The 26112-nt window shown below is 38.7% G+C and overlaps 1 protein-coding gene across 1 annotated transcript in view; it reads right to left on the bottom strand.

Moving 5' to 3' along the window:
- The window catches only part of MYOM2 (myomesin 2), a 96858-nt gene that overhangs the window by 36338 nt on the left and 34408 nt on the right, over positions 1 to 26112 (bottom strand). The window contains exons 9-19 of the mRNA XM_089531083.1: positions 24015 to 24179; positions 19167 to 19328; positions 16621 to 16762; positions 14437 to 14636; positions 13329 to 13382; positions 11415 to 11542; positions 9099 to 9282; positions 7441 to 7615; positions 4835 to 4956; positions 3520 to 3707; positions 2646 to 2772 (exon numbers count right to left, since the gene is read on the bottom strand). Coding sequence (XP_089387209.1) covers positions 2646 to 2772; positions 3520 to 3707; positions 4835 to 4956; positions 7441 to 7615; positions 9099 to 9282; positions 11415 to 11542; positions 13329 to 13382; positions 14437 to 14636; positions 16621 to 16762; positions 19167 to 19328; positions 24015 to 24179 — 1647 coding nt within the window. The remainder of the gene's footprint in view (positions 1 to 2645; positions 2773 to 3519; positions 3708 to 4834; positions 4957 to 7440; positions 7616 to 9098; positions 9283 to 11414; positions 11543 to 13328; positions 13383 to 14436; positions 14637 to 16620; positions 16763 to 19166; positions 19329 to 24014; positions 24180 to 26112) is intronic.

The raw sequence follows: 26112 nt of genomic DNA, 5'->3' as shown, positions 1-26112 counted from the left end.
ATTGCTTTTAATATGTATAAAGTTCTTTCTGTGTTTTTTATTGTCAGAGAAAAAAAGGTAGCAAGCGTAGACTGGCACCACAAACAAGGTTCAGCATGCAGAAATTCAAAGGAAGACTTTCAGAGCTTAAGCATTCCAAGCCCTGGGCCTGGCTGTGCAAATCTGTCACTTTAGCTTTCTCTCCCATTTAAAATTGAGAGGGGGGGGGGGGAAGCTTGCCATGAAACATTTGGGGGGGAAACAAATTTTGATTTTTTTTTCTTATAAAAGATGATCCAAATGTACTTGGTTAACCCAGTTGTCCTTCCAAGTACTGAAGGGAAATATCCCACATAACTCTACCCAATCAAAAATCTAGGAAAGGTCAGAAGTCGTAGATTTTATTAATTGCTTGGTGGTACAGTGCAGATAATCAGTTTACCAAAGGAGCTATTTGCATATTGGGTTATTTTCACCAGTGCCCCTTCTTAAAATATTGCATGCATCCATCCAGTATTTTCCTTGTACAACAATTAATACCCAAGAGCATAGGTTCAGCCTGAGGTAATTCAGTGGGATAATCCATGACTTCATTTGTGTCTGAGTGTGTGTGTGTGTTCATGTGCATACACAAATGCTTCTTTTGCATATCTTTTTAACTCATTATTATTCTGATCCATCAAGTTACTCCACTGAGTTTGGAATTAACATTGTCATTGAATACAAATGATTTCATTAACTGTTATATTGATTTTACTGTTCCACATGAATACCATACATGAAAATGAAAACTAGGTGCCTATACTAAATTTAGCAAAGCAGCAAGTGTCTTTGAATTTCTGTTGCCATGCAGCTCTATATCAATGTGCTTTCTGTTTCATCAGAAAGTACTTCTGATTTTAACACAGAGAAAAAGTCGGCATGAAGCAGAAGGGAAAACTCAAGAAATTTAATATTTGCCTTGAATAGCTTTCTGTGCTGGGAGTCTGCATTTTCACTTTGTGTCATTGAAAGTTCCAGTGCACCCTAGCTCACCACATGAATATCTACATCGAAATATTAAAATACTCTGATAAAAAAAGAAAGTATAGTAGGTTTTGTGCCAGTAGTCTAACTTAATTCACCCTGCTTTATTCAAACCCTGCAGAACAAGGCAGAACGTATATAACGCAAGTATTAATACAGATGCAGATGCATCCATTAAAGGCTATGAGATCTGTCAAAAATTCAACAGACATCCTCCAAGCATTGTACCAAGGCAGTAAGTCAAAGTGGAAGTTAGAAAACGCACTCAAAGAGGCAAACAATTATTTCCTTCCTATCAGCATGAGAATCCTGCTTCTTTGATATGTTCATTTGTTTAGGATCAAACAAAATATGAAGCTAAAGGCACACTTCTACCCAAAAATAAGACAAGCAAACAACATTAACCAGAATGTGTTGTTTGCTTTTCCTGATTACAGACAGGCAAGTGATCCAAAGCTCTCCTTGGATGAACTCAGAAAATATCCGTGTCTCCTTCCTGAACTGGGGAGGGACTTTGATCATTTCCCTTTGGAGAACAGCTTACCTGCTTCCCATGATTTTCTGCCAGAGTTTTTAAAAATTGCCCCTCTGCTCTCCTCATGTGCTGCTGCTGTTCCTTTCCACTGCTCAATAAAATGAGAGGAAGAGTAACTGTACTTATTGGAGACTGGCTGGGATGACTTTGAGGTATGCACCATCTATTGGAGATGTTCATGGGGCAGTTTAGTAAACCCTCAAGTTGGCTTTGAAAATTCATTTGAAATCTTTAAACAAAAGTCTAAACATGAAATTGGAACAGACTACCTGTTTACCAGATCTCAGGGTCCAGCCCTGTGTCTCCACCTTTTATGAGTCATCTCCAGGCAGAAAATGAGGGTGTAAATCCTCTAGTTTTGGGGGTTCAGCTCAAAGCAAGAGGAGAAGACTAAGTGCAAATGTCCATCTCACCTAGGAGAGCACCAACTTGCTACAATTTGCAAGTCTTCATTGATGGGTTGCAGCAACTTGCAAAGACACTCCTGAAGTATTTTCTTAGTTTACTTGCACCTTCCCTCACCTTTGGTTCTTTGCATCCACCTTCTGGCTAGAAGCAAGTAAGCTAGATGTATTGTACTTTATCCCATCTCCTAAATTGGTGAGGAGTAATAATCCCCTCTACTGAATAATCCCTCTAGCTAGGACTTCTGTCTCAATTGTCAAATGGGGAAATATGTTGTGTCTATGTGTATCGGTATGTTTGTATTTGATTGACAAAGTATGAGCAACTGTGGTTGGTACTTATTGCATAATGCTTATTAACGTCACTGGGGCCATCCCTAGGTCTCCAGTTTTGCCATGTAAACCTCAAGATCTGAACTGGTGACCCTACCCATTAGTTATCTGCCCCACTAAGGCCTTTCTTCTGAAAAGGCATTTTTCCACAGAGTAACCAACCTAACATGGTCCATCCCCATATGGAGAAGATGGTGGAAGTAAGCTTAGTTAGCTGCTGCACATCCCAACAAACTGCAAATACTTTTCATGCAGAATCTGCTTAAAAATCCAGCATGTTAAACAGCAGCTGCCACTACCGAGCAGCATATTTTAAACTCTCATATATTTTAAACAACGCAATAAGAATAACCAGATAAACTACTCACCGGGTTCAGGCATAGTCCATGCCTCACATTTGAAATGCTCACTGGGCTCAGAAGGCTGCCCTATGCCAGCTATATTGGCAGCAGCAATTTTGAATTCATAATATGCATTTTCTATCAAATCCTCTACCTTTGCAAAACAACAGTGGACAGGAAAAACACGTTTAATGTGGATAATATTCATTTTGATCCAATAATAATAATAATAATAATAATAGCATTTATATGTTCAAACGTCATTCATTTATTTAGAGTTACCATTTTCTGCCATGTATCAAACTGAATATGGAAAGAAATGTATTGTGAGGAGGTCTCACAATTAAATTAAATTCATAACTATAGTTTCCACTGGCTTGTTCATTTTTTTAAAAAAAAGTGGAGGTGGATGACATCTTGTAATTTAAGGGCCCCCTTTTTGTGGCATAAGCTTTTGTAGACAATAATCCCCAAATAATATTATTCTTCTCTGGAAATATTCCTCTCACCGTACATTGATTGATCTTAAATATTTCACAGATTTTATTGTGGATTCTTTAGGTCCTCAGCAGTTCTGCTTTGTGTTGTATAGTTTTACTTATGCATTACAGATATTTTGCAAGCAACCCATGTCTGAGAGGGGAAAGGTAATGGGTATGCATGTTGTCATTCACTCCAACTTGGCTTTAGACCAGTGGGAATAAGATACCACCGACTCAGTATGGGGATCTCCTCCTGTAGGTATAGCTGCACATGTGAGATGGTAGATCAAGCCCAATATTTCTTTTATTTTATTTGATATTTCAGAACCTAATCTGTCTAGGTACATCACAGTCAAAATGTCATTGTAATTATTAAGTAAAATGTAATCTAAATACCAGGAATTGGAAACAATACTGACCGTATAAATCCTTTCTTTAACAAGGGAAGAGTTGACTTCATGCCAGTTGTGGTGGTGTACCTCCCGTTTGTCAATGTAATAACCCAGAATATGTGATCCGCCACTGTATCTTGGAAGTTTCCAGCCAATGGTCATTGAATGGCCATCACAGCTGAGAAGTGTGACACCATAAGGATAGGATGGGCAGGCTGGAAGAGATCAAATGGATTGAATATTATGACAATGGACCAATATAGTAGATTACAGAAATAACAATAAATATTGTTGCTACTCTTTTATGCTTTGATTACTTGATGGTAAAATAAAGGATTGGCACTCAAAAAGATGTACATTTAAAATGCAGTTCTATATATGTTTGCTCAGAAGTGAGTCCTTCTGTGTTCAATGGGTGTTTATCTCTAAATTTTTAAAGGCTAGATGCATTACAGACTGAGAAAAGCTCAATCAAACCATTCTAACCCATCCCTTTTCAAAAATAACCTTTTATGTTCTGTGGCTGTGAAGTTGACACAAGACTACAAAAATAATCATCTCCAGAAAGTACTACCAAAAATACCAGAAAGTATGCAGAAAAGTTTAGTCTATTAACAGCTACTTCTATATAAATACATAGAATTCAGGGGCAATATTCTAAATGTCTTTAATAAGCCCAGTCATCTGATCTGTATGGAAAGCCACTTCCTCATAAATGATAAATTCCTCACATCTTAATGCAATGTGTCTTTTCATTTCTCATAGGGAAATTCTGGCCATTGTGAAATGTTATCGCACTAAGTTGATGCAGATGCTTCCAGAAACATCAATGAATGGTGATCGGAAATCTACATGTCACATGAGAAGCACTGTTAGATTCAGTACTACCATTCCCACTCTGAAATTCTTTCCCCTGGGAGCTCAGAGAAGAAACAATGTTTTTTGCCAAGGGCCTGTTTGTTTCTGCATTTTCATTTATTAATATCATACTGGCTATTATCCCCATTGCTCTCTTCCTTGTACTGACTGCTGGTATGATTTAACTATTTAGCTGTTTATTTTAAAGTGTTTTAAATTGTTTTTATACTTCTCTAATGCTAACTGCTTGAACATTTCATGAAATCAAGTGATATACAAATATTAAAAATAATAAATCAATACATGCATGCATTCATGTGTTTTATAGTCAGCCAGAGTCACATTTAGGAAACAGCCTGTTACCCGTTTCAGTAACATGTAGCCCAGCCCTTAAATGCATGCGAGTAACAATGGACTGAGATTTCTCTTTTAAAAGCTTAACCCTTACAGAAGCTCATACCCCTGGATATAGAAGCTCACTTACTGAGAGCTGCCTGTACTGTTATAGGTTCAGACTCCTGAGAATTTTCACTCATTCCCACTGCATTTGCAGCCTTGACACGGAAGATGTATTTCTCTCCTGTGGCCAAGCCATGCACAGCAAACCTGAAAGAAATAGAGGGAATGAAAGTCATTGCAATTTTTTTCACTTAAAAGATATGTGATTATAGTGGACTGCAGAATGAGAATTCCTTTCCTGTACATAAGTAAAATAAATGCAAGAGAGAGGACCCAAAGTCTATACTGTGCCCGCCTTGGTCTAATAAAGGGCAACTAAATAGCCTGAGCTAGTCCATTCCAGTGAGTGCATATGGACTGCATAACAGGCAATCTGCAGAATGCTCAGCCAGCTTCCAGTACATACATATTGCATAGATATAGAAGTCACTGGAGAAATAGCCTTTGCTTTTCCTATAGATGACTATTTCATCACTAACTGTGAGATAAATAAGAACAGGAATGCAACAAAATACCCTGACTTACAGGGTGATTGAATCGCTTGTAGTAAATGCTGTGTCTATATTAATGTCTCAAAGCTGCTTGGTGATATTAAGCAATGTGTTCTTTTATGTTCTCTAAGAGAAAAATAGAATAAGCCATCTGGTACAGAGGCCAGTCTTTCCCTGCAATGTACTGCCCTTATTTGCAGTGCAGCTGTTAAAGATCACTGCCCCATCTGCATGGGGAAGTAGCTTGAGTGGCCCACACAATCTCTAATGATACACCTTTGAGCCATGAGAATGAAAGGAGAAAATTTCTTCAGAGTCATTCAGAATCATTATTGAACCAAGGGCACAGACATAACAGGTGTGTCAAGATGGATTGTATTTAATTTTCCTCAGCATTTAAGAAATATTAAATGCCTTGTAAGAAGGTGGGAAGCTTTTATAGGGCTGCATAAGTTGCACACTAAGGCTGGCATCCTGTTGACCCATTCAACCAATTATTGAATGATGAGTTGATACATAAGCACTATCACTAATTCAACAGGATTTAGGCCTATATTTGATACATGGAATGGGGTAGCAAAAGAAAAGTCAACTCTCTGCCTTGATCCTGGCAGGGGAAATTATAATAAAAATGTGCATAATTCAACTGCTAAATAGTTATTTCTGTCTTCTTTCAAGGATTTAATGAAAGATGGAAACTGTAGCAAGTCCAGTGAGAGTGTACAGCTTGAAGAAAGTGTAAATGTGCCTCAAAAAGAGCAATATTAGAGTCTAGGGATATCCAGACCATGGACATAAACAGGTCCCCACCCCCCAATCTAGCCTAATAAAGTATACTCTGACTGTCAAAAAGACTCAAAGGTCTAAGTTAGAGATAAGATACTGGACAAATATAATTCCAAGGGGAAAATTGTTAAGAAGGTTATTGGAAATGAATATCTGTTTGGATGGGTTAGCAGTGGAATACTTATTGGAAGATTGGAACCCACATATTACCATGCTAATGGCCAATTTTCTGGTGGAGGCAACAAGATTATGTCTTAAATTTTAATAACAATCCTGAAGTTTTATTGTAAAAGCATGTTGTTTTTCTATACCTAATAAAGGTTGACTGACTGACTGATACTGAACATATGAAAACATGTGACCCCTTAGGCCTGATTCATGTATCATAACAAAGGTATAAAATCTACTTTCCTGTGATTTATTCCAGAAACACTTTGCTCTGTATGGAAGCACCATATGGGTGGAGAAAATGATATCGAACTTTTCTCTTCTGGCATTTCCTTCCCTTGAAAAGCAGGCAATACTTGTGAGGAAATATACTGTGTGATTTTCCCCTGTCTACATGGTTCTTTCATCCAAATGTTAAAAACAGTGATACCAGATCAGATTAAAGAAAACTGATCACTCTGTGTACCACATATTTTGGGTCTTAGGCCTGTTACAGACAGCCAAAATAAAGCTGCTTCGAGTCACAGTGGAGGTATGGTGTTTCAATGATGCATGAGTCCCAAGAGTCCAGAAGCCGCACCAAAGCCACGCTCCAGTCTGGAGCGTGGCTTTGGTGCGACTTCTGGACTCTTAGGACGCATGCATCATTGAAACACCATACCTCCACTGTGACTCGAAGCAGCTTTATTTTGGCTGTCTGTAACAGGCCTTAGATATCATTGCAATTGGTTGGGATCAAAGTTACAAAGTCATTTAATCTAATCAGAGAAATATCTGCACACCAAACAGTTTTGGAAGATGTAACCAGATGGTGAATTATGATTGTTTTTATGAGCATTTACTGCTGTTATTATGAGCCTTCAAGTTAGCTCTGACTTATGATAAGCCTATCATAGGATATCTTTGCAAAGAGTTGTTCACAAGAGATCATCCAGTAGGTTTCCATGGTTGAGTAGGGATTCCAACCCTGGTCTCTTGGAGGCCTACTGTATTTCCACTACACCATGCATGACCCATATAGTAATATAACCAGATCCAGGGAGGGAGGGAGCACTTAAGAATGATCTGAAAAAGTCTGAAGCTAAGAAGCTCTGTCCCTGAACAGTTAGCATCTGAAGTTATATGGAAGAAAGGCAGGAATGGTATTGTTTTTAATGTCATAAATAATAAAGTCATTTTTTCTTACCGATTGTACTTGATAGGCTTATGGTTACAGGGTTCCCAGTGATTTGATCCCACTACAGAGCAGTCAATATAATAGCCAAACAGATCCTCTTCATGTTTTGGTTTGTCCCACTGTACAATAACAGAGGTCCTGGTGTTTCTTGTTGCCACAATACGTCCAGGGGCAGATGGAACAACTGTGCCACAGAAAAGCGTAAGTAATCTATTGATAGAAATTTGCACGCCAGCCTATAGCCAACTTTCTCTCTGTGTCTAAGGTGTGGGTGGGAATCATGTGGCCCACCAGATGCTAGAACTATCAACTGCCTTAACTCATAAAAACACCTGAACTATTTCAGTTTATCTTGTTAAGTAGAATATTAAATTTCATCTAGTGTTAGCAGACAGTAGAAAGTCTTGTTTTTAATGGGTTGGTGCTTAAAGAAGACAGATTTTAAAAAGGATTTTTAAAGAGACTCATAGAGGAGAGGCAAACCTCAAGAAGCAAATAATGTTTTAAACAAAGGCCCAATCAAAAGAAAAGTCATGCATACTCTATATTCACTTGTTTCCCTTTGATAGCATTAGAAAGTGCAGATTTCAAAAGGCAGCCATTTGTGTTTGCAATACTAATCAGGAGGTGAGGAACAAAAGCAGAACAACTTTGTCCCATTCCCTTCTTGTGTTTTCTGCCTTTATTTTAACAGCCACTGAGCTGAGAAACTTTAACAAGCATAGCAAAAGACAGACTGCCAAACCCAACAAAGGAACTGGAATAGTTACTCTGCAGATCACACCAGAATGTTGATGGTCAGTAGTAATAAATGCTGGAACTGTAATTCAGAAATATCTGGAGATCTGCATGATGACTACCCTGCCGTAGGGTTGATTGTATCAACAAATATTGAAAAGAAGATATTGCAATGGCCAAAATCAGCACATGTTCAGTGCATGGTTCAGTGCAACCAAAGCTAGGCATTCTTCAGTCCCATTGATTTGATGGCCTTATTTATTCCACTGAAACCTTAACAATTTATAATTGTGGCAGAATTGTACCAAAATCCATTAGGCAGGCCCTCACATTGTGTGTTATGATGGCATTACAATAATATTACAATAGGCATATAGACCGAAATATTTTTTAGACATGGTAGTCAGAAGTGGGCATTAAATTAAATGTAGTGTGTTAATAACTCGGGGATGAGGATTGTGCAGTTCTCCAGAGGCTGGACTGTAACTACCAGCAGCCCTGTCCAGCATAGCTAAGGGAGAAAAATGTTGGGAACAGCATTCCAAAATTTAGAGGGCGGTATTATTTCCATCCCTTCTATAACTCTTTAAGAGAAGTGTGAAAGCTGTGAAAAATCACCAATACTACTACATAATCAGAACTCAAAACAGGGTCTGGATAAATTATTTATTTGAACTAGAACTCTCAAAATTCCCAAGGACCAAGGGGATTCTGGAAGTGATGTACCCAAAACAACTCTTTCAAGCTTTGCAGCCGAAGATATATTAGATCTATGGACTGTATTATGGACATTTGGCAGAATGACCCCATAGCAACGCAATCATCATTGGTACATGAGTGAAGTTCTTGTCAAAACACTTTATTCTTTCATACAATTTGTTCTCCAACCCCGCATTTGGTAAAGGCTAAGGGTTTGAAACCTTCCTTACCAATGCCTTCTTGTGCTTGAATGGGTGGTGTTATTTCAGAAGGATCACTCAGGCCATGCTTGTTTGCTGACAATACACGAAACACATACGGTTTTCCCTCCGCCAGATCAAATACTGCATAGCGAGGAGATCTCACTGCCACTTGAGCATTGACCCTCTGCCAGCTCCCACTGCCAACCATGGACTGTATACAGAAAAAACAATGAGAGAGGTTGTTACTATTTTGTGAGAGAGCTGTAGCCAGGTTCTCAAAATACTTGAATTAGTGAACCGTAGACACAAATCCTTATTGTTTCTAGGCAGTAAGTTGCCAGCTATCTGGTTGGCTACCTGGCTGATACGAAATCACAAAGCATGGATTCATGCTGCCAGATCCAATACAACACAATCTTTTCCCTTCACCTTGCGGTAGTTGGGTCTCTGTGAAGCCTGACACAATAATAGAAATATAAAAGCAGAATGATTGTCGGTGTTGTTTCCAAGCATCTTGAAACAGATGCTCCTCAAGCAAGGATTTCTATTTTTGGGAGTTTGGAAATTGTTTAAAGCAATTTGCAGACAAATCACATTGAGAACATAGGTCCTAAGTCTCAATAAATGTATTATTTTACCCTCTCTGTGGTTCTTGAGAATTAAATAGGTTCCAACACCATAATTCCCAGATGTCTCCTTAAAAGTAATCTCTACTAACTTCAGTTGGACTTACTCCCAGGGAAGTGTATATAGGATTGCAACCTTAACCATTTCTCTCATTTTTCTATCACACGATCATGAAGAGAAGATTTTCTTTTTCTCTTATACATGCTAACAGAAAACAGCCTATTCGGTACTGACATTCAGCTATGGATTATTGATATCCTTACACGGCTGTTAATAAGAACATCAGCAAGAATTGGGATGTTGAACCACTTTCAGGTATTAGCTATTCAAGATAGCTCTAGACTCCACAAACAATTTGTAGCAGAAAAGTAGCACAAATTACAGTGGTATCTACAGTACAGCTGCCTTGTATTCATTCTAACAATGAGTAAACATGTCAAGGAAATGCAACATGGGACATGCAGTTATAGAAATAAAATATGTATGTGAGAGTCAGAATGACTAAGCATGAGCAATTAAGAAATCACACAGGTGTAAAGGATGATATAATTTAGAAGTCTTGGGAGCCAAGGACAAAATTAAGGAATGTACATTGGTAACACCTGAGACTTGTTACATGTACAAGGTGATCAGATGATGTTCATGGGTTGGACTTGAGTATGGGATGAACAAAAGTCAACCAATCATCGTGAATGTACACACCCACTGGGTGGTAACTGTCTAGTGGGTGGTAACAAACATTTGCTATAATAATTGTCGGTTTTGCTAATGTAACTTGTGAGTAGTTGAGGAGTATTGGTAGAGTGTAGAGATATTGTGGATTGTTGGGCATATAGAGATAGTAACTGTATATAGTAGAATAAAGTAGATCTTTTATCTAAGACTACTGAGTTGTGTTGGTGTCTTGAGTGAAGATACAAGAACCAGCAGAATCCTGATGGTGTTTGGAGACATCTGAAGAAGAAGAGTGAGAAGGCTTGGAGAAGTTTGTCAGGGTCTTCAGCCTATTCTCAGAAAACTCTGCTGCTTTGGGAGAAAGCAATAACCACTGACCAAAGCTGGTCAGCTCAGCTTCATTAACAAGGTGGTGAGTTACAGCCTGAGGTGTAGAGCAACAACTCCCATCATCCCTGACAAAACTACCGCTTTGGAGGAAATCCTCCAAAATAACAAACCAACCCATTCTCTGCCTCATCTTTACCATGGAAAGGCTAGTGATACAAAATGGTTTAGTATAGTATAATACAATAAACTGAAATTTACCCAGTTGTTGCTCTTGCAACAGCAAAGAGCCAATGCTTTGCAGAACAAGAGAAAGAATCTACAGTATGTGACTCCTATTGTTCATGATCAGTCGATTCTAAGAAAACAGTTAAAAGAACTCCTCTTCTTCCAAGAGAAACTGGATGAAATGCCCCTCTCAGTCTCTCCAGCCACAAATAGGGTAGAATATTATAAGATATCATTTGGGAACAGTTCTGAACCCAACAAGGAAAAAAGACTTTTATTTTTCCAGTCTTGTAATTCAATTCCCATTTGAATGTAGGTAACCAAAACCTCCCATTTATGTGGTGTTTTCTGGCATCTTATTGCCTAGCCTAAACTTGCTAGTTTTATTGTTTTGCTTCACTGTTTTGCTGAGAAAATGATCAGAAATGAAATGGTTATGTGGCCATGAAATGCCTTACAGCAGAACGCAACTATATGGCACAGTACCTTCTCAATGAAATATGATAATGGCTCTTTGCCACGGGGAACAGGTGGATCCCAGCTGAGTACAACATATGTTTTGCTGGTTTCTGAGGCGTGTACGTTGGTGGGAGGTCCTGGAATCTTAATGTCGCCTAGGGGAGTAATAAACTCAGTAAGTGTTAAATGCCAGATTAACCTCCCAGGTCAGTTCTTATGTGAGAGTTTGTCTTTCTGAACTCCCTTGCTAGAGTACATTGCCTAGCTATTAAGGGCTATAATATCAGCTTCACAGTTTCTGAAGGCTGCGTCATTTCTATTTTGAGAAAGCCCAGGCAAGCCAATTAAAAGTACAGCATTGATTTTTCACAGTTCATGTTTTTTTTTAAAAAAAATCATGGAAAAAAGAGAAGATCCATGTGCATTCATTGCACAAGATTTTTTTTTGTTTTACTTTGATCACATTTGAATCACTTTAATCTGCTATACTAAATGCCTTGATAAAGTCTTCATGCTTTATGCAAATACGAGACAGGATTGATCAAAGACAGGAGCCCTACAGCTTCCGCCCCTGAAAAAATGAGCAAGGAGAAACATTTGCATGAGAGATCATAGCAATTAAATATGAAACAGTACAGGTAACGCATGGAGGGGAAAACATCATGGAAGAAATCTCACTTCTATCCTAGGAATGACAATGAGAACCAATGTAATGTGCTGCATAGGAATGAAGAGTTCTTTTCATCTAACTACCTTTGTTCTCCAATTTTCACCAAGTGACAATTCAAGAGCTGGTATTGAAAACAGGGTCTTGATGTCCATCTGTCTGTCTGCAGCAGCCTGGGACTATTTGTATCTCATTCCAGGTACATTGCCAGAGGGTAAAACCAGGCATTACAGAGAAAGAAGGAATTCCTCCAAAATAACAAACCAGCCCACTGTCTGCCTCATCTTTTCCTTGTAAAGGCTAGTGATACAAAATGGTATAGTATAGTATAATACAGTGTCTTCATTATAGTAATTTCTACTGTGTAGAGATAAGGCAAGAGTGGAGATACTACTTTCAGAAACAGGTGTAACATCCATCCTGCATAGCCTGCTTCACTTTTCTTTTCTTTTTTTAAGCTGGAGGCAGGGGTCTATCTATTTGGGGGGGGGGGGGGCAAAATAGTCTTGCCCCATTATTTCTTGTCATAAACATGGCATACATTTTGTAAGCTCCTGCATACATTTACATGGCTAGACTGTACTGTCTTACTTCATGTGCAATTTTCAGGACATACTTAGATTGTAAGCTCATTGTGTTTGCTACACCAAACACTGGACTATCAGTCACTGATAGCCCCTTACTTTGGATAACAATTGCCTTCATCAAACCTGATTGGCATGAAACATATGAATTAACACGAAGGAAAAATTAAATCACCAAACAAAGCATGAAATTGCCATGAGCATCCTGCTAAAGCAATGCTGCATTCTAGATGTGGACTGAGATATTTAGCAGAAATAGTGAGTAATCATAAAAAGAGAAGAAGTCTAAAGTTACACAAGCCTGGACATTTAGTTTTTAAAAACTGACAGCTACTATTGGTCATGGTTATCTGCACATCTCTGTTCTTTGATGTTTCTGTTGTAGAAACTGGAGACAAGTCCAGATCTCTACAGGCTAGTTGGATTCCAAATGGTAACCCACAGAGGAGCAGGTGACAGGGCTGCAGCAAATAAACCTAGCACAGGGATTTGGATCTCCATGGGCATGCCAGGGCTAATGCAGTTCACTCATCTTTATTTCTTCATATGCTTTAATCTCAATAACAACAAATCTTAGTATCTTGAGGTGGTGGCCAGACATCCACATTGGCTATTGATGTTCATTTAATAATACAACAGAAAAGGCATGCCATGGACATACAGAGGCAATACTGCAGACATGTAGCATACCTTCAAGGTCATCTTGATAGATTACAATTTGCTTGCCTTCATCCAGGTGAATAGCTGAAGACCAAAACAAAAACCAATTCTTTATATTTGGCATTCTAGGCTTCTTGAAAGCATCTGTACTTTTCAAAGATTACACTTAATCAACAGTATACTTATTTTTATTTACCTTAATATTCTATTACTATCCAGTATTATGGATTGTTACAAATTAAATACCCTTTCTGCCAGTATTCCCCCAAACAATATTTCTGTAAAGTGTATAGTGCTTTTTAAAGAAAATGAAACCTCCTCTCTTGATTCGAATGAAATTTTTTTAAACGCACACACACACAAACACAAATAGTCAAGGAGGGTATCTGAAAGAGAGAAGTGTAGACCTCTCATTCTAGTATGCAGACGTTTCAGTCTCAATTAGAGTTTACATGCTTACTTGAAACTACAGGAAAAAGCAGAGGGTCGGCTTTACATTATGGCCTAATTTCACTTGCTAATCTTTTCTTTTCCTTGGCTGACATTTGTCCTTTTTCACTTGTTGCTCTCTATTCCATGAATTGCCTTCCTGAATATCTGAGACTGCTCTTTCTCTTGTTGTTTTCCTAAACTTTTGGAATTTTAGTCTAATATCATTTTATAATCTTGAATATTTTCATTGTATGTATTTGTCAATTTGCTATATGTTACATTACATTTGTTTTTCTATTTCTGTCTGGATATTTTTAACAGTTGTTTTGCATAGTTTTACATTGGTATTACTCCTTCCTTCCTCTATGTGTGTCTGTGTATATGTATGTTTATGTGTGTGTTAGATTGTATGCCTTTAGCAGGCCTGGCTAATTTTTGCTGTTCTTTTACTTGAAAAGCTTCATGTACATTGATGGTGCTATATAAATAAATAATGGTGGTGATGGCGACGGTGATAATAATCCAAACCATAATAGAGCTATTAAATGAATTGTTGTATGGCAAATCAACACTTATGTAAAGACCATTGACTAGGACTCGCTGTGTCTAGCAATTGGATTAGGGCCACCTAGACTGACCCTAACTAGCCGAGGTTTGCAGATTGAGTCACGACTAAACAAATATCCTTTGTTCAAATCTTACTTACTCTGAAGCCTCTCCAAATCCAAGGGGTCAAGAGCTGCTACTGCCTCAGAGATTCTGGATGGCCTGCTGATGCCAGATTGGTTGACTGCCCTCACACGGAATACATAGGAGCGTCCTTCAAACAATCCAGTCACTGGGTATTTGCAGATTTTTACTGGAGCATCATTGCACTGAACCCAATTTTCAGTACCCACTTCACACCTGGTTTTGAAATGACAAAGAGATTGTGGGAGGGAAGGCTTCCAGTGTTTCATAATAAACAATCTGTGTAGAACTTGCTGCAGGAAAATGTCACTAATATGAAAGGGTAAATCATGTGGAAAGTTCCATACCACATAAGGTAAAAGCAAATTAATCTTCGTGATTCTGGGAATTGCAGTCCAAAAAGCAACTTTTTTCAAGCTCTGCTCCTCATATATGAGCTACTGCTTCATCAAGATTTCTGAACATTAATTTGTTTGATCAAGATTATTGAACATTATTAATTGCCCTGCATAGCTGGCTTTCCATTCACAAATGAAAGTGAGGCAGGATCAGTGGCCAAAATTCTGTATCATCCAACCTGACACACCCACACTACACACTATCCTTATTTATGAGGCAACTGGCTGCTGTGAGCAATTGGGAAGCAGCTGACTGAAGTTTCCCCCCTCTCCCATGAACAATCTCCAGTACAACAGCCAGAAGGAGGGTTCCTGATGCAATTTCCTTTCACACTGGAGATCCCTTGTTGGGTGGTGGTGCAGAAATGGCATCTGCTTCCCAAACAACAGGGGAACAGATCCCTGTTATTCATAGCAGCTACTGCTCGGTAAGTAACGATGGGATGACTTTCATGGTCTCTACATATTCCCTAAATTAGTGAATATATAGGGATTGTGAATACAAACCAGTCACAAATGTGAATACAAAAAACACAAATGTTAGGTTACACATTTGTAACTGTCTTGGTGAATTCTGACCAACAATTTAAGCAAGACTGAGAGGCAAACAGGACCCTACTGTATGTATTGAAAATCTTCTCTAAGAATGTAGTTGAACTCTGAAGATAAGATTTTGTGCTGACTGGTAGTTACTTTAATGCATCCTGCTACAATTCACTAATAAAAAGATTCATATGGTGTACTGAGCACTTGCTGATTACAGCGTAATTGACATGAAGGGTTCACAGATTATACATCGACAACAAAATGAATATTCATATCTAAGAATTTAAAAATCTCTCTGTGTTAAGTCGGAGGCTTTCATGGCCGGCATCCATAGTTTTTTGTGGGGTTTTCAGGCTATGTGGCCATGTTCTAGAACATGGCCAAATAGCCCGAAACCCCCACAAAAAACTCTCTGTGTTAGTTTTGTTGTATTTTTCCAAACTACACCTACATTTTCTTCCTGTCCTTGCTTCATATCATCTTTTGAAATGGGGCAGGATGCATAGAAATGTCTATGTATTCTGATACACACTTTTCCTAATGTCAGCCATGTTTTGCATTTTTCTTAATATATGCACTTTGTATGTATTTTATCCTCTGGCTAAAACATATTTGTGCATGACAGAAATCTAAAAAAGATGTGCACTTTTTTTTGTTAACAACAAATTGGATGGATTTATATCTAAAATTAGCTATGGATTCTTTTCCCTTTCAATCCAGATCATATGTGGACTATATGTAGTAGGACCTGCAGGTCACCTTAGACAAATTGCTTAAAATGGAATTGGTTCACACCAGGCTGTGAATTATCATGTTTGGATAGAAAAAGTGACAGACATGTATGGGTGAACTAGCTCAAAGAGTCCTGGGTATAAACACTGGAGATTTGTCATTTGTGAAGAAATCATAGAACGCCAGTGGTAGCTTGTGGCTCCAATGTCAGTGGGGTGATGAATATGAGATTTAGGTTGAGCTGTAAAGTAGCTTCCCACAATGCTGAATCTGTTTTGCTGAATCTGTTTTGGGGGTAGGGATCAGTACCATGGTTAGTTCGTTTAGTCTAGATGAAATCCTAGACAGATTAATTTTTCTGCTGCAATTGGTGACACTAGCCGCCTTTGTAAAACACCATACAGAAATAACAACATTAAAAGTGAACTGGAACAACAGTGTTCAACTCACCACAGGGAGCAAAACTGATGCAAAACTTCATGTTAACACAATAGAAACAAAAATTGTTCCTTACAGACTTGTACCTGTCTACAAAATATCCAATAACTGGAGCTTCATGAGTTGTGTTTGGTGGTTTCCAAGTAACTATAACATAATCTCTGTTCGCATCATGGCATTTCACATCCATTGGTGCTCCTGGTGCCCCCATTACCAGTGCATCAGCATCTAAAATCAAAGAAATGTCCAAATTTAATCACTCTTGGGCCTTAATTCAATGAAACAAGGCATTCTGGGTTTCAGTTACACTAAATAAAGCAGCATTAAAAGGAAATGAAACTCTAAATCTGACATTTCAGGCAGCCATTGTTCATGCAGCCACAAAAAAGGGTTACTCTTTACATCCTGATTGATGCAGTTGTGAACTCATAAAGGGACTTCATAAACATGAAGATATGTTCTTCTGTATCAACAACATCCATTCTCCACATTGTGTGCACTGAATATGAACACATTTTCAACACTCCAGAGTTTTATTTGTGGTTATGATCTAGAGAGCTAGTCAATATGAACAAGGTAACCTTTTGCTTGCTGTGTCCTCCTACTGCCATCTTAAGCCTTGTGGAGTAGAATTTTCTCATTTCAGCTGCTGTGGAGTGGAAGCATGGCTCCAACAAAGGGAGAAACTAAAAGACAAAGAGCAGGCTTTCTATGGGGCAGCTCAGAAGCTGGTTTCAGAGGAAGATGAAGTTAGCACCCATGCCCATACACTCACATGGAATGGCATGGGAAAACTGCATGTACAAACAAGTGTTTTTCTGAGAGTATAATCATGAGCTCACCTACTTAGCTGGCCCTGCCACCAGACAGAATGTGGCAACTGCCTAAAGCAGCAAACATTAGAGAAGATAACTGCAAGATTCTGAAAGACAGAGCTGGCCATGCTGATTGAGGGATTCTGAGAATTATAGTCCCTTCAAAAATAATTTTTATGTTCGAAGTATGTGCCATCATCTGTATGTGCCATCCTCATATGTATTGAAGATATTTGTCTCCATGTCACTGCTTAAGTTAGACTCAGTTGATAGATCAGTCTGTTTTTGTGTAGGAAGTGTGCATCTATGTGTGTGTGTGTGTGAGAGAGAGAGAGAGACAGAGACAGAGAGACAGAGAGAAGAGCAGTGTGTGTGTATGCATACATGCATGTGATGCTTCCTTATTCTTTATGTCTGGGATCAAAATGGAACAGACTTGATACAGGGAAGCAAATTCTAGTGAAATGAACTAATATCATCTTACCAGTAGATAAGGTTATTATCAGAATCAGAAAATCACGAAGAGTGAGGCAATTCGTGGTGACAATTAGGACCAAAGTATTTCACACAAGATCATACAGAAATGTGCACATTTAAAATATGAAGAAATGTATCATTGTCTTTTTTGCCCACGAGGACTTAAGTTGCTTTATTCACATTTGCAAGGGGAATTGTCAATGCAAATGTGAGGTTAAATTGTGACCCACACTAAGTCTTAATGTATTCCTCTCCTTTTCATCTTTATATATATATATAAATCTTAAGCAAAGCTTTTGCTCTTCTTCCTAAGACACTACATAAACAGGGCTAAATTCTTTGATAAGTATGAATATTGTGACACAGACACACATGTTCTTAACTCACTTTCTGAACAATAGCCACAATAAGCAGAATCATTGAACTGGGTGTCTCTATAGCAGGAGGTAGAGAAACATAGCCCTTTGGCTTCAAGTGGCCCCAAAGGTCCTTTTGACACCCATACTACTCCCCCAAAATAGTGACCAGAAATGCCCCCATATCCCCACCTAGCCATGTTATGTATAGGACAGGCCTTTCTTTAACTGGAAGTTGGCTTGTGGTTGACCTCTTGTTCAGGGGGAAAAAAGACCTTTCCTGAGCCTGAAGTGGTAGGAGAAGGCAAAAAAAATATATAGCAAAATTACACATCACACCCTTATGGGTTGTGTAGAATTTTTTAAAAAGGTTTAAAAGATCAGTTTAAAAACGAGAAGTAGGAACAAAGTAGGTAGTATGGCCTCCAAATGCCAGCTGTTGTCCTTCTCTGCTCTAAGGACAGGCTCTACCGTCACATAGAATGAGGTGGCTACCTCAGGCAACACATTTTGTGCATCATGGAAGGGCAGCATATTGCTGGTTATTTCATTTCAATTGTTGTGTTTTATGTATGTTAGCCACCTTGGGTCCCACTTTGGGAGAAAGGTGGGATAAAAATAAAATAAACAATTAACTAATTAAATAATTTCTCTGTGTTGCATTTTTTATTGCCAGGATGGGGAGAGGCGTTGGTGGGATTCTCCAACTCAGGTGCCCAGATAACTTCACTGGCTGTGGTACTATCCAACTTGGTTGGGGTCTGTGACTACTTTCTGCTCTGCTACAGGCAGAAAAATGTTTTGTGTCAGGTTATCTAAGGAGCAGTTCTCCTATGCCCTGTAGTGATAGATTTTTATTTTTTTGAAGGACAGTATGTCGAACCTACTTTTTTTTTTCAAGCTCTGATGATCCAACATGTAGAATCAAACAGAGAGAGGAAATCATTCAATCACCATAGAGAAAGATAAGCAAAAATTCCATACCTTTCACAAACAGAAATGCACTGTATTCACTGACCCCTCCTTTTGAGACTATGCGCAGGGTGTACAAGCCTTCATCATCCTTGTTCAGGTGGGTGAAAGATAGTGCTGCCTGACCTTCTCCAAAGAAGGGCTTTGTCCATTTGGATTCCTTGATCAGCACATCTGGAAGAGATTGGCAGTTTTTGGAAACAGAAAAAGAGAGATCAATGCATGTATCAAGTGATCAGTGGAAAGGATATCTAGTCCATGGTGATTATTGTTACATCTTTTTCTCAGTTCTGTATACTTCCTCCTGTTTAGGTCATTATTCTTCTCCATGGAAAACAGTGTTACCTTTGTCTACAAGAGAGAAGGCATGTGGTACTACATCCCAAATAATGGCTGCTAAATTACTTGCATGGATATCCCCTTTAAGGCCTCCTGAAACCAGGTCTAAATTAACCCTTTAAAATCTATATGCCTATGACTGGATGGAATTCCTGTGACAGCAAATGTAAGTTTTACAAAGCCCACTGCACTTTGCTGCAGGGATCCAAATCTTCACCTACTTCATCCTCACATGTGGAGATAAACAATAACAGTAGTTTTCTTATCACTGCAGGAGAAAACAAACATCTCTCCATGGTGTTTTCCTCACATTTGAAGGTCCCAAAGTATTTCATGGAGATTATTCTGCACAGAAAATATTTGCTTGTTTTTCCTGTTTTGTCTGAGCAGGACAAAGAAAAGAGATTTTTGTGCAAAAACTCACATTTTCTGCACAGGATAATAGTTTTGCAACACTTCAGGATGTTCAAATACAGAGATAAAAATGCACAAGATTTTCACTTGTCTATTATTCTTCTCCAAAGGGTTCCTGGACATTGGGAATCCTGTTTTTGACTTGGAAACAAATAATAATGTTCTTTTTATCCCTTCTGTGGTCTTCATAAATACTAAATATTCTCATGGTGATTAAGCCTATGTCATCAATTTCTGATCCTATTCTTACCTGTCTGAATCACCTAGGCACACATTTTAGAGCAAATATAGGCAGTATGAAGTTTCAAAATGATGAAATTCTAACCTTTAAGGTCAGAACTGTCAACCTTCAAATTTATGACACCTCTGATTATTATAAAGACACAAGTGTTCTATTTTTGTGCTACTCAGCACTAGAATTCTTAAGAAACCAACTCACTTGGACCTCCTTCCTCCATATCCCAACCCTTGTGTGAAGTCATGTCATCATATATATATATAAGCATGATTCAGTGAAAGGCAAGTATTTTAAGTCCTATTGATTTCAACAGCAGTGAGTTAAACATGGTCTTTGCTCTCCCTCTGAAACCAATGGTATTTAAATATGCTTAGCTTTGGCTGGATTGCACCCCTAATCAGGAGTTATCACTCCATGTACTTTTCTGATACTTTGAAATAAACCTCTCTATTCGACGCATATGTCAGATTAAACTGAAAGGTGGAGGAATGACTTCAGGCACGAATTCATTTTAATCTGAAGTCTGCTATAAATACACACTTAATTTAAAATCTTTGGGGCATTCCTGCTGAGCAGTGAATCAAATTAACTTTGAATTTCTCACAGGTGAGAGGTTGGGACTCATGATTAATATAAATTAATCTGATTGACTGGTCCAACAAATGCAATAAAATGTGAAGAATACTTTATTTTCCCTCTTACATTAATAATTGATTGTTTATTTTTGTAGGGCAGTCCACTCCCTGGTACATTTTCTGTACACTAGACCCTTGGTGACACAGAGGATAAATGCCTGTGCTGCAGCCACTCACTCATAAACCACAAAGTTGTGAATTCAATCCCAGCCAGGGGCTCAGGGTCAACTCAACCTAGCATCCTTCCAAGGTTGCTAAAATGAATATTCAGCTTGTTGGGGGCAATTAGCTTACAGTTGTAAACTCCTTAGAGACTGCTTAGTGTGGTATGGAGCGCTGTACAAATGAAGCTTTATTAGTATTGCTACACTTAGCCAATGTAATCATTTCCTGTGTGTTCATGCTTACAAACTATGTAATGTTGTAATAATTCTCTGTCTCATCCATTAAAAATAAAGTCACCTATATATTGCATAACACCATTACTCATTGTCAAAGCAGAATTATTACACTTGTGTATACATGGGCAGAAAGCCACATTTTGTTGTTGTGTGCCTTCAAGTTGTCCCCAACTTGTGGTGACCCAAAGGTGACTATATCATGGGGTTTTCTGAGGCTGGAAGTGTGTGACTCACTCAAGGTCAGCCAGTGGGTTTTCATGGCTGAACAGGGAATCAAACCCTGATCACACAATCACGCACCTAAAAAACATGGAACATCTAAAAACATCTGGTGGAGAAAGAATAACCAGTGGAAAATGGCATCATTATTTCCACCATGGCTCAATTTTTCAGACTCCTTTATTTTAGGATTATTCTCTAAACTCGACAGCAGGAGCTGTGCAATCTAGCCTGAATGAAGCCTATTGACTGTTCCCTGTATCAAGTTCCAGCAGCAACCTCTTCTAGAAAATGGAAAGGTCCATGGAGGAATTTATGAGCCCTATTCTGGCAGATGTAGGAAATATCATTCTTCTACATGCATCTCATTTAAGGCGAAGTAAGGATTCCGACACATGAACAGCCCTGGAGAATAACCAAAAGTACCATTCATGGTACCATCCAGCATACTCCACAGCATCATTTTACTATTTATTACTTATGGGTGAATTCTACATACCATTTTATTTAACCTTGTTAAAGGCTATTTCTGTCTTGAACTTACTTTAAAGTTAAAAATGATGAAGAAAAAATAGTTGTTAGGAAATACTTTAAAATTATGCATAGATTTGTTTTACTACAGTCCTTTAACTCCCAATGAAGGGCTTCTTCATTATCTCCAACTCTGCTGCCATACATAGGAAATAGTTACAGTTTTCTTCTGTTATTTCATTATTTTGTGTTGTTTCTTTATTCAGTTTAATAATTGTCCATCTTTTTTCATTTTATAAAAAAAATACTGCTTCTAAATGCAAATATTGACTCAAAGAAAGTAATATTAGTTTTCTTTCCTATATAATCAAAACCTCTTTCCTACTTCTGGACACAGGAAAATTCTAGAGAACTGGCCCATCAGTTGTGTCAGCTCTGTCAACTTCTCAGATATCCCTCTCCCCACCATACTTCTTTGCATTAGCAAACTTGTCAAAATGTATGAACCATTTGAAGAACTAATATTTGATTAGACTGATTATTCCTTTGTCCTTTGCCTGAAATTCCTATTAGCTACGTAAATCAAAAGGCTTTCTGATTTAACAAACGCAAAACATGAGCTACTCACAATGTTGGTTGCAAAGTCAGTGAACAGAGGTAATGGTCTCCTCAAGCAACTGTACAGTTGCAATTGACTGTAAGTAGCTAGCAAAAGAGTACAGTTTGTGCTTAAGATAACTGTAGTGGGTTGGATCCAAATGTCTCATAAAACAAGCTCGTTTCATGAGACCCTCCCACCAGAGGAAGAAAGGGACCACTTTTATCCAGTTCTTCCTTCAACTGAAGATCCCTGAACCTCCCAAAAATCTGCCCTGGAGTATGGGAAGAGGTACAGAAGAAGACAAACAGTTAATCATCCTGAATGCCAATTGTCTGGTCACTGGCATCAATTGGATCAAGGCTTTCTCTATTTATTCTGTATTGGACTTGCCAGTATTTTAATCTGGAGCAAGAATCTGAAAAGACATTTCTATATCTTTTTTCCAATTTTGAGCAGTATTATAGGATCTGATATAACAGAGCTTAATATCTATTCTATTCCTTGGTGTTTAATAGCCAATAAATACTTTACGCTACAATAGTTTTCAGTGATATTTATCATTTCTAGTGCTCTAATTTAACAAACATAGGGGCTCGAGGCAACCTTTTTTGCTCCTGAGGGAGGCCGCAGCAGCCAAAGCATGCAGCCTCCCTCCACACAAAAAAGAATATTCTAAAATCAGGAGCTTTTTGGTGCACGCGGTGGATGCCATGCACAATGACACAAGTGAGGCGCCACAACATGTGGATGCTGCACTGCACTTGCCTCATGATGGCGGCCCCGGTGTGTACGGGAGGCTGCCATGATGGCAGCGCCGTTACGTACTAGGGTTCAGGAGCGTTCAATCTCTCTGCTCTACCGAACCCTAGTTTTAGCCCCAGGGCACCACAAAGCACCCATCTGTACCGGTCCATACACTCCAGAAGCAGCAGCCTATAATTTATATAATTAATTTGGTGAGGGAAGAGATGAATAAAAATTTTATAACACTGAAGAAATAACCCATGAGTCAAATTAGAGAATAAATGCCAGCCCAGTTTTACTTACTGTGTAGTCACAAAATCAGCACTTTCTGGGAAACTAAGGATGCATCTACACTGTAGAAATATTGCAGTTTGACACCACTTTAACAGCTGTGGCTCCATCCTACAGAATCCTGAGATGTGTAGTTTTGTGAGGCACCAGCACTCTTTGGCAGAGAAGGCTAAGATTCCATAGGATGGAGCTACAGCATTTAAACTGGTGTCAAACTGTATTATTTCTACAATATATATATACACCCAAACTCTTCATGTTCAGTCCATTAATATCTGCTGCATTAAAAATGATTTCCTGTTGGTTTTCTGGTCTCATGCTATTAATAACAGAATTGGATATTTCCTTAAAAATATCTTCTGTCCTTTTATACATGCCTGTTGTTCTTGGCAAAGTGATAGATATCCTCAAAGCTGGTTGTCACCTTCAGCTAATACCATAGAGCCATGCAACAGCAGTTTAAGGAGAGCCACATGGTTTGCTTGAAAAGAAGAGTGAAAACCTTACCATCTCTGTACCACTCAGCCCGTGGCCGAAGACGATTCAGCTCAGGTGTCACCAGGAGACCACATCTGAGAGTAAGTGTTTCCCCCTCCACACCAAAAGTGATGCCAAACCGCTCCAAAAACTGCACATCAAAATGGGTGAAACAGATGTCTAGTGGCATTGGCACTGTGAGGAAAGCAAGAACAAGGAAAGTGTAAAGGGCTTAGATAGAGGTAAAACTGACAAATAATTTCAACACTTCATTATAAAACATTAGATGGAGGGACCAGAAATAAGGGGGCAGGGGTCTTCTTCCAGAGAGCTGAAGGTATATTTGGCTTTGATGACTACACTCTGGGTCACCTGATGTCCTCCTTTTCCTAAACATTTCAACCTTCTCTCCAGGAGGAGTCCAAAAATATCCTACATTTTGAGCAAGCCTAACAAGCCCTTTGAGTAGCACCACATTTGCTGTTCCCCTTCAAAAAGTCTGTCTACTTGACAGCCTGTCCTCACTGCAAATAGGAGGATAGGATGATCCTTCTGAAGTTTTTTTTTTCTAGGAGCAGCAGCAGACAAGACTTGACTCCAGAGTTCAAGTATTTGTTTCTCAGAGGTGAAAAGGGCCACAAGCCTGTTAGCAATGGGCTGCTTGAGGACACAATGCAATTGCTGTATGTTTTCTCTTAATTCCAGCACAATGGACAAATCAAAGGAATAATTGAAATGTAGATTCAGTCAAGGGTTTGTTACTATTGTATTTCCAATTTCTATGTTCGATTGTGAAAGCAGGACAGTGAAGAAAGCTGATAGGAAGAAATGAAATCATTTGAACTGTGATACTGGAGGAGAGTTCAGATAACGTGGACTGCCAAAAAGCCAAATAAATGGGTCACAGAGCAAATCAAGCCTGAAGCCAAGATGACTAAACTGAGACTGTTGTACTTTGGCTATATCACGAGAAGACATGGCTCACTAGAAAAGACAGTAATGCTTGATAAGCATTGGTTGGCAGCATTGGGTGATAGAGAGCAGTAGGAACAGAGGAGCATAGCATTATAGATGGATAGACTCTATCAAAGAAACCATGACCTTATAAGACTTGTTGATGAAAGGTGACCAGAAGTCTCTCATTCATAGGATAGCCATAAGTGGAAATCAACTTTATGGCAGTTAACAACAAATTTCTATTGGGCATCTGTTGTTCTTGTGTACCTTCAAGTCATGTTTTACTTATGGCAACCTGAAAGTGGATCTATCATAGGGTTTTCTTGGCAAGATTTCTTCAGTGGTGTTTGTCATTGCTTTCCTCTGAGGAAGAGAGAGTGTAACCCACCCTGTGGGTTTGCATGGCTGAGTGGGTATTCAAAACCTGGTCTCCAAGAGCCATAGTCCAACACTCAAACCAGTACACTAAATGGTCTCAGGACAACCTATAGGCCATTTTTAAAATGACAGCATAGTTTCCAAACTGAAATTGTTACCCACTCTACTCTCCTGTCCAGGACTGACATTAGAGTTAACAAATCTGAGGAAGTAGGCTCAAATCTATGAAAACTCGTGCTATCAACTTATTTCTTTCAGTTAGCCTCAAATGTGCTACAAGAGCCTTTTGCATACTGATTAGAGGTTAACATTCATTTTGATCATTGTCATCATCCTCATGACTATCAATCTGGACTACAGCTGGTCGTTATGTTTCTAGAAATGGCTTCAGAAATTGAAGTCAGCCACTGCTTTTTTCTCCCAAAACTACAGTATAGGCAAAAGCTGATAGCTGTAGCAATATCTAATTCATTCATTCTGCCATCTCCATCTAAACTGTAGACCTCCTAACTGAGTTTTGGGACTTTATTGCTTCTTCCTCCACTCCAGATTGAAAGCTTGCACAATGTCTTCTGGCATTTTGGTTTCTCCTAACTCAGTTACTGCTGAACTGTGTGCTTCAGATCACTGTCACCACAACAACTATCATAATCTTCTGAAGTCCTCTTCTATCTTTTTTTGGAACTAACATCAATGCAACTTACAAACACTAGGGAAACTGATAAATATCAGAAGCCTGAGCTCCAAAAATGGGAGTACAAGCTCATAGAGATGTGCCCCTTAGATAAACAAC

Source organism: Sceloporus occidentalis, unplaced genomic scaffold (assembly GCF_023333645.1).
Source record: "Sceloporus occidentalis isolate IW3139 unplaced genomic scaffold, rSceOcc1.0.p SCAF_6, whole genome shotgun sequence".
Taxonomy (NCBI): Eukaryota; Metazoa; Chordata; class Lepidosauria; order Squamata; family Phrynosomatidae; genus Sceloporus; species Sceloporus occidentalis.
The sequence above is the reverse complement of the archived record's forward strand: the minus strand, read 5'-3'. Positions and strand labels throughout refer to the sequence as shown.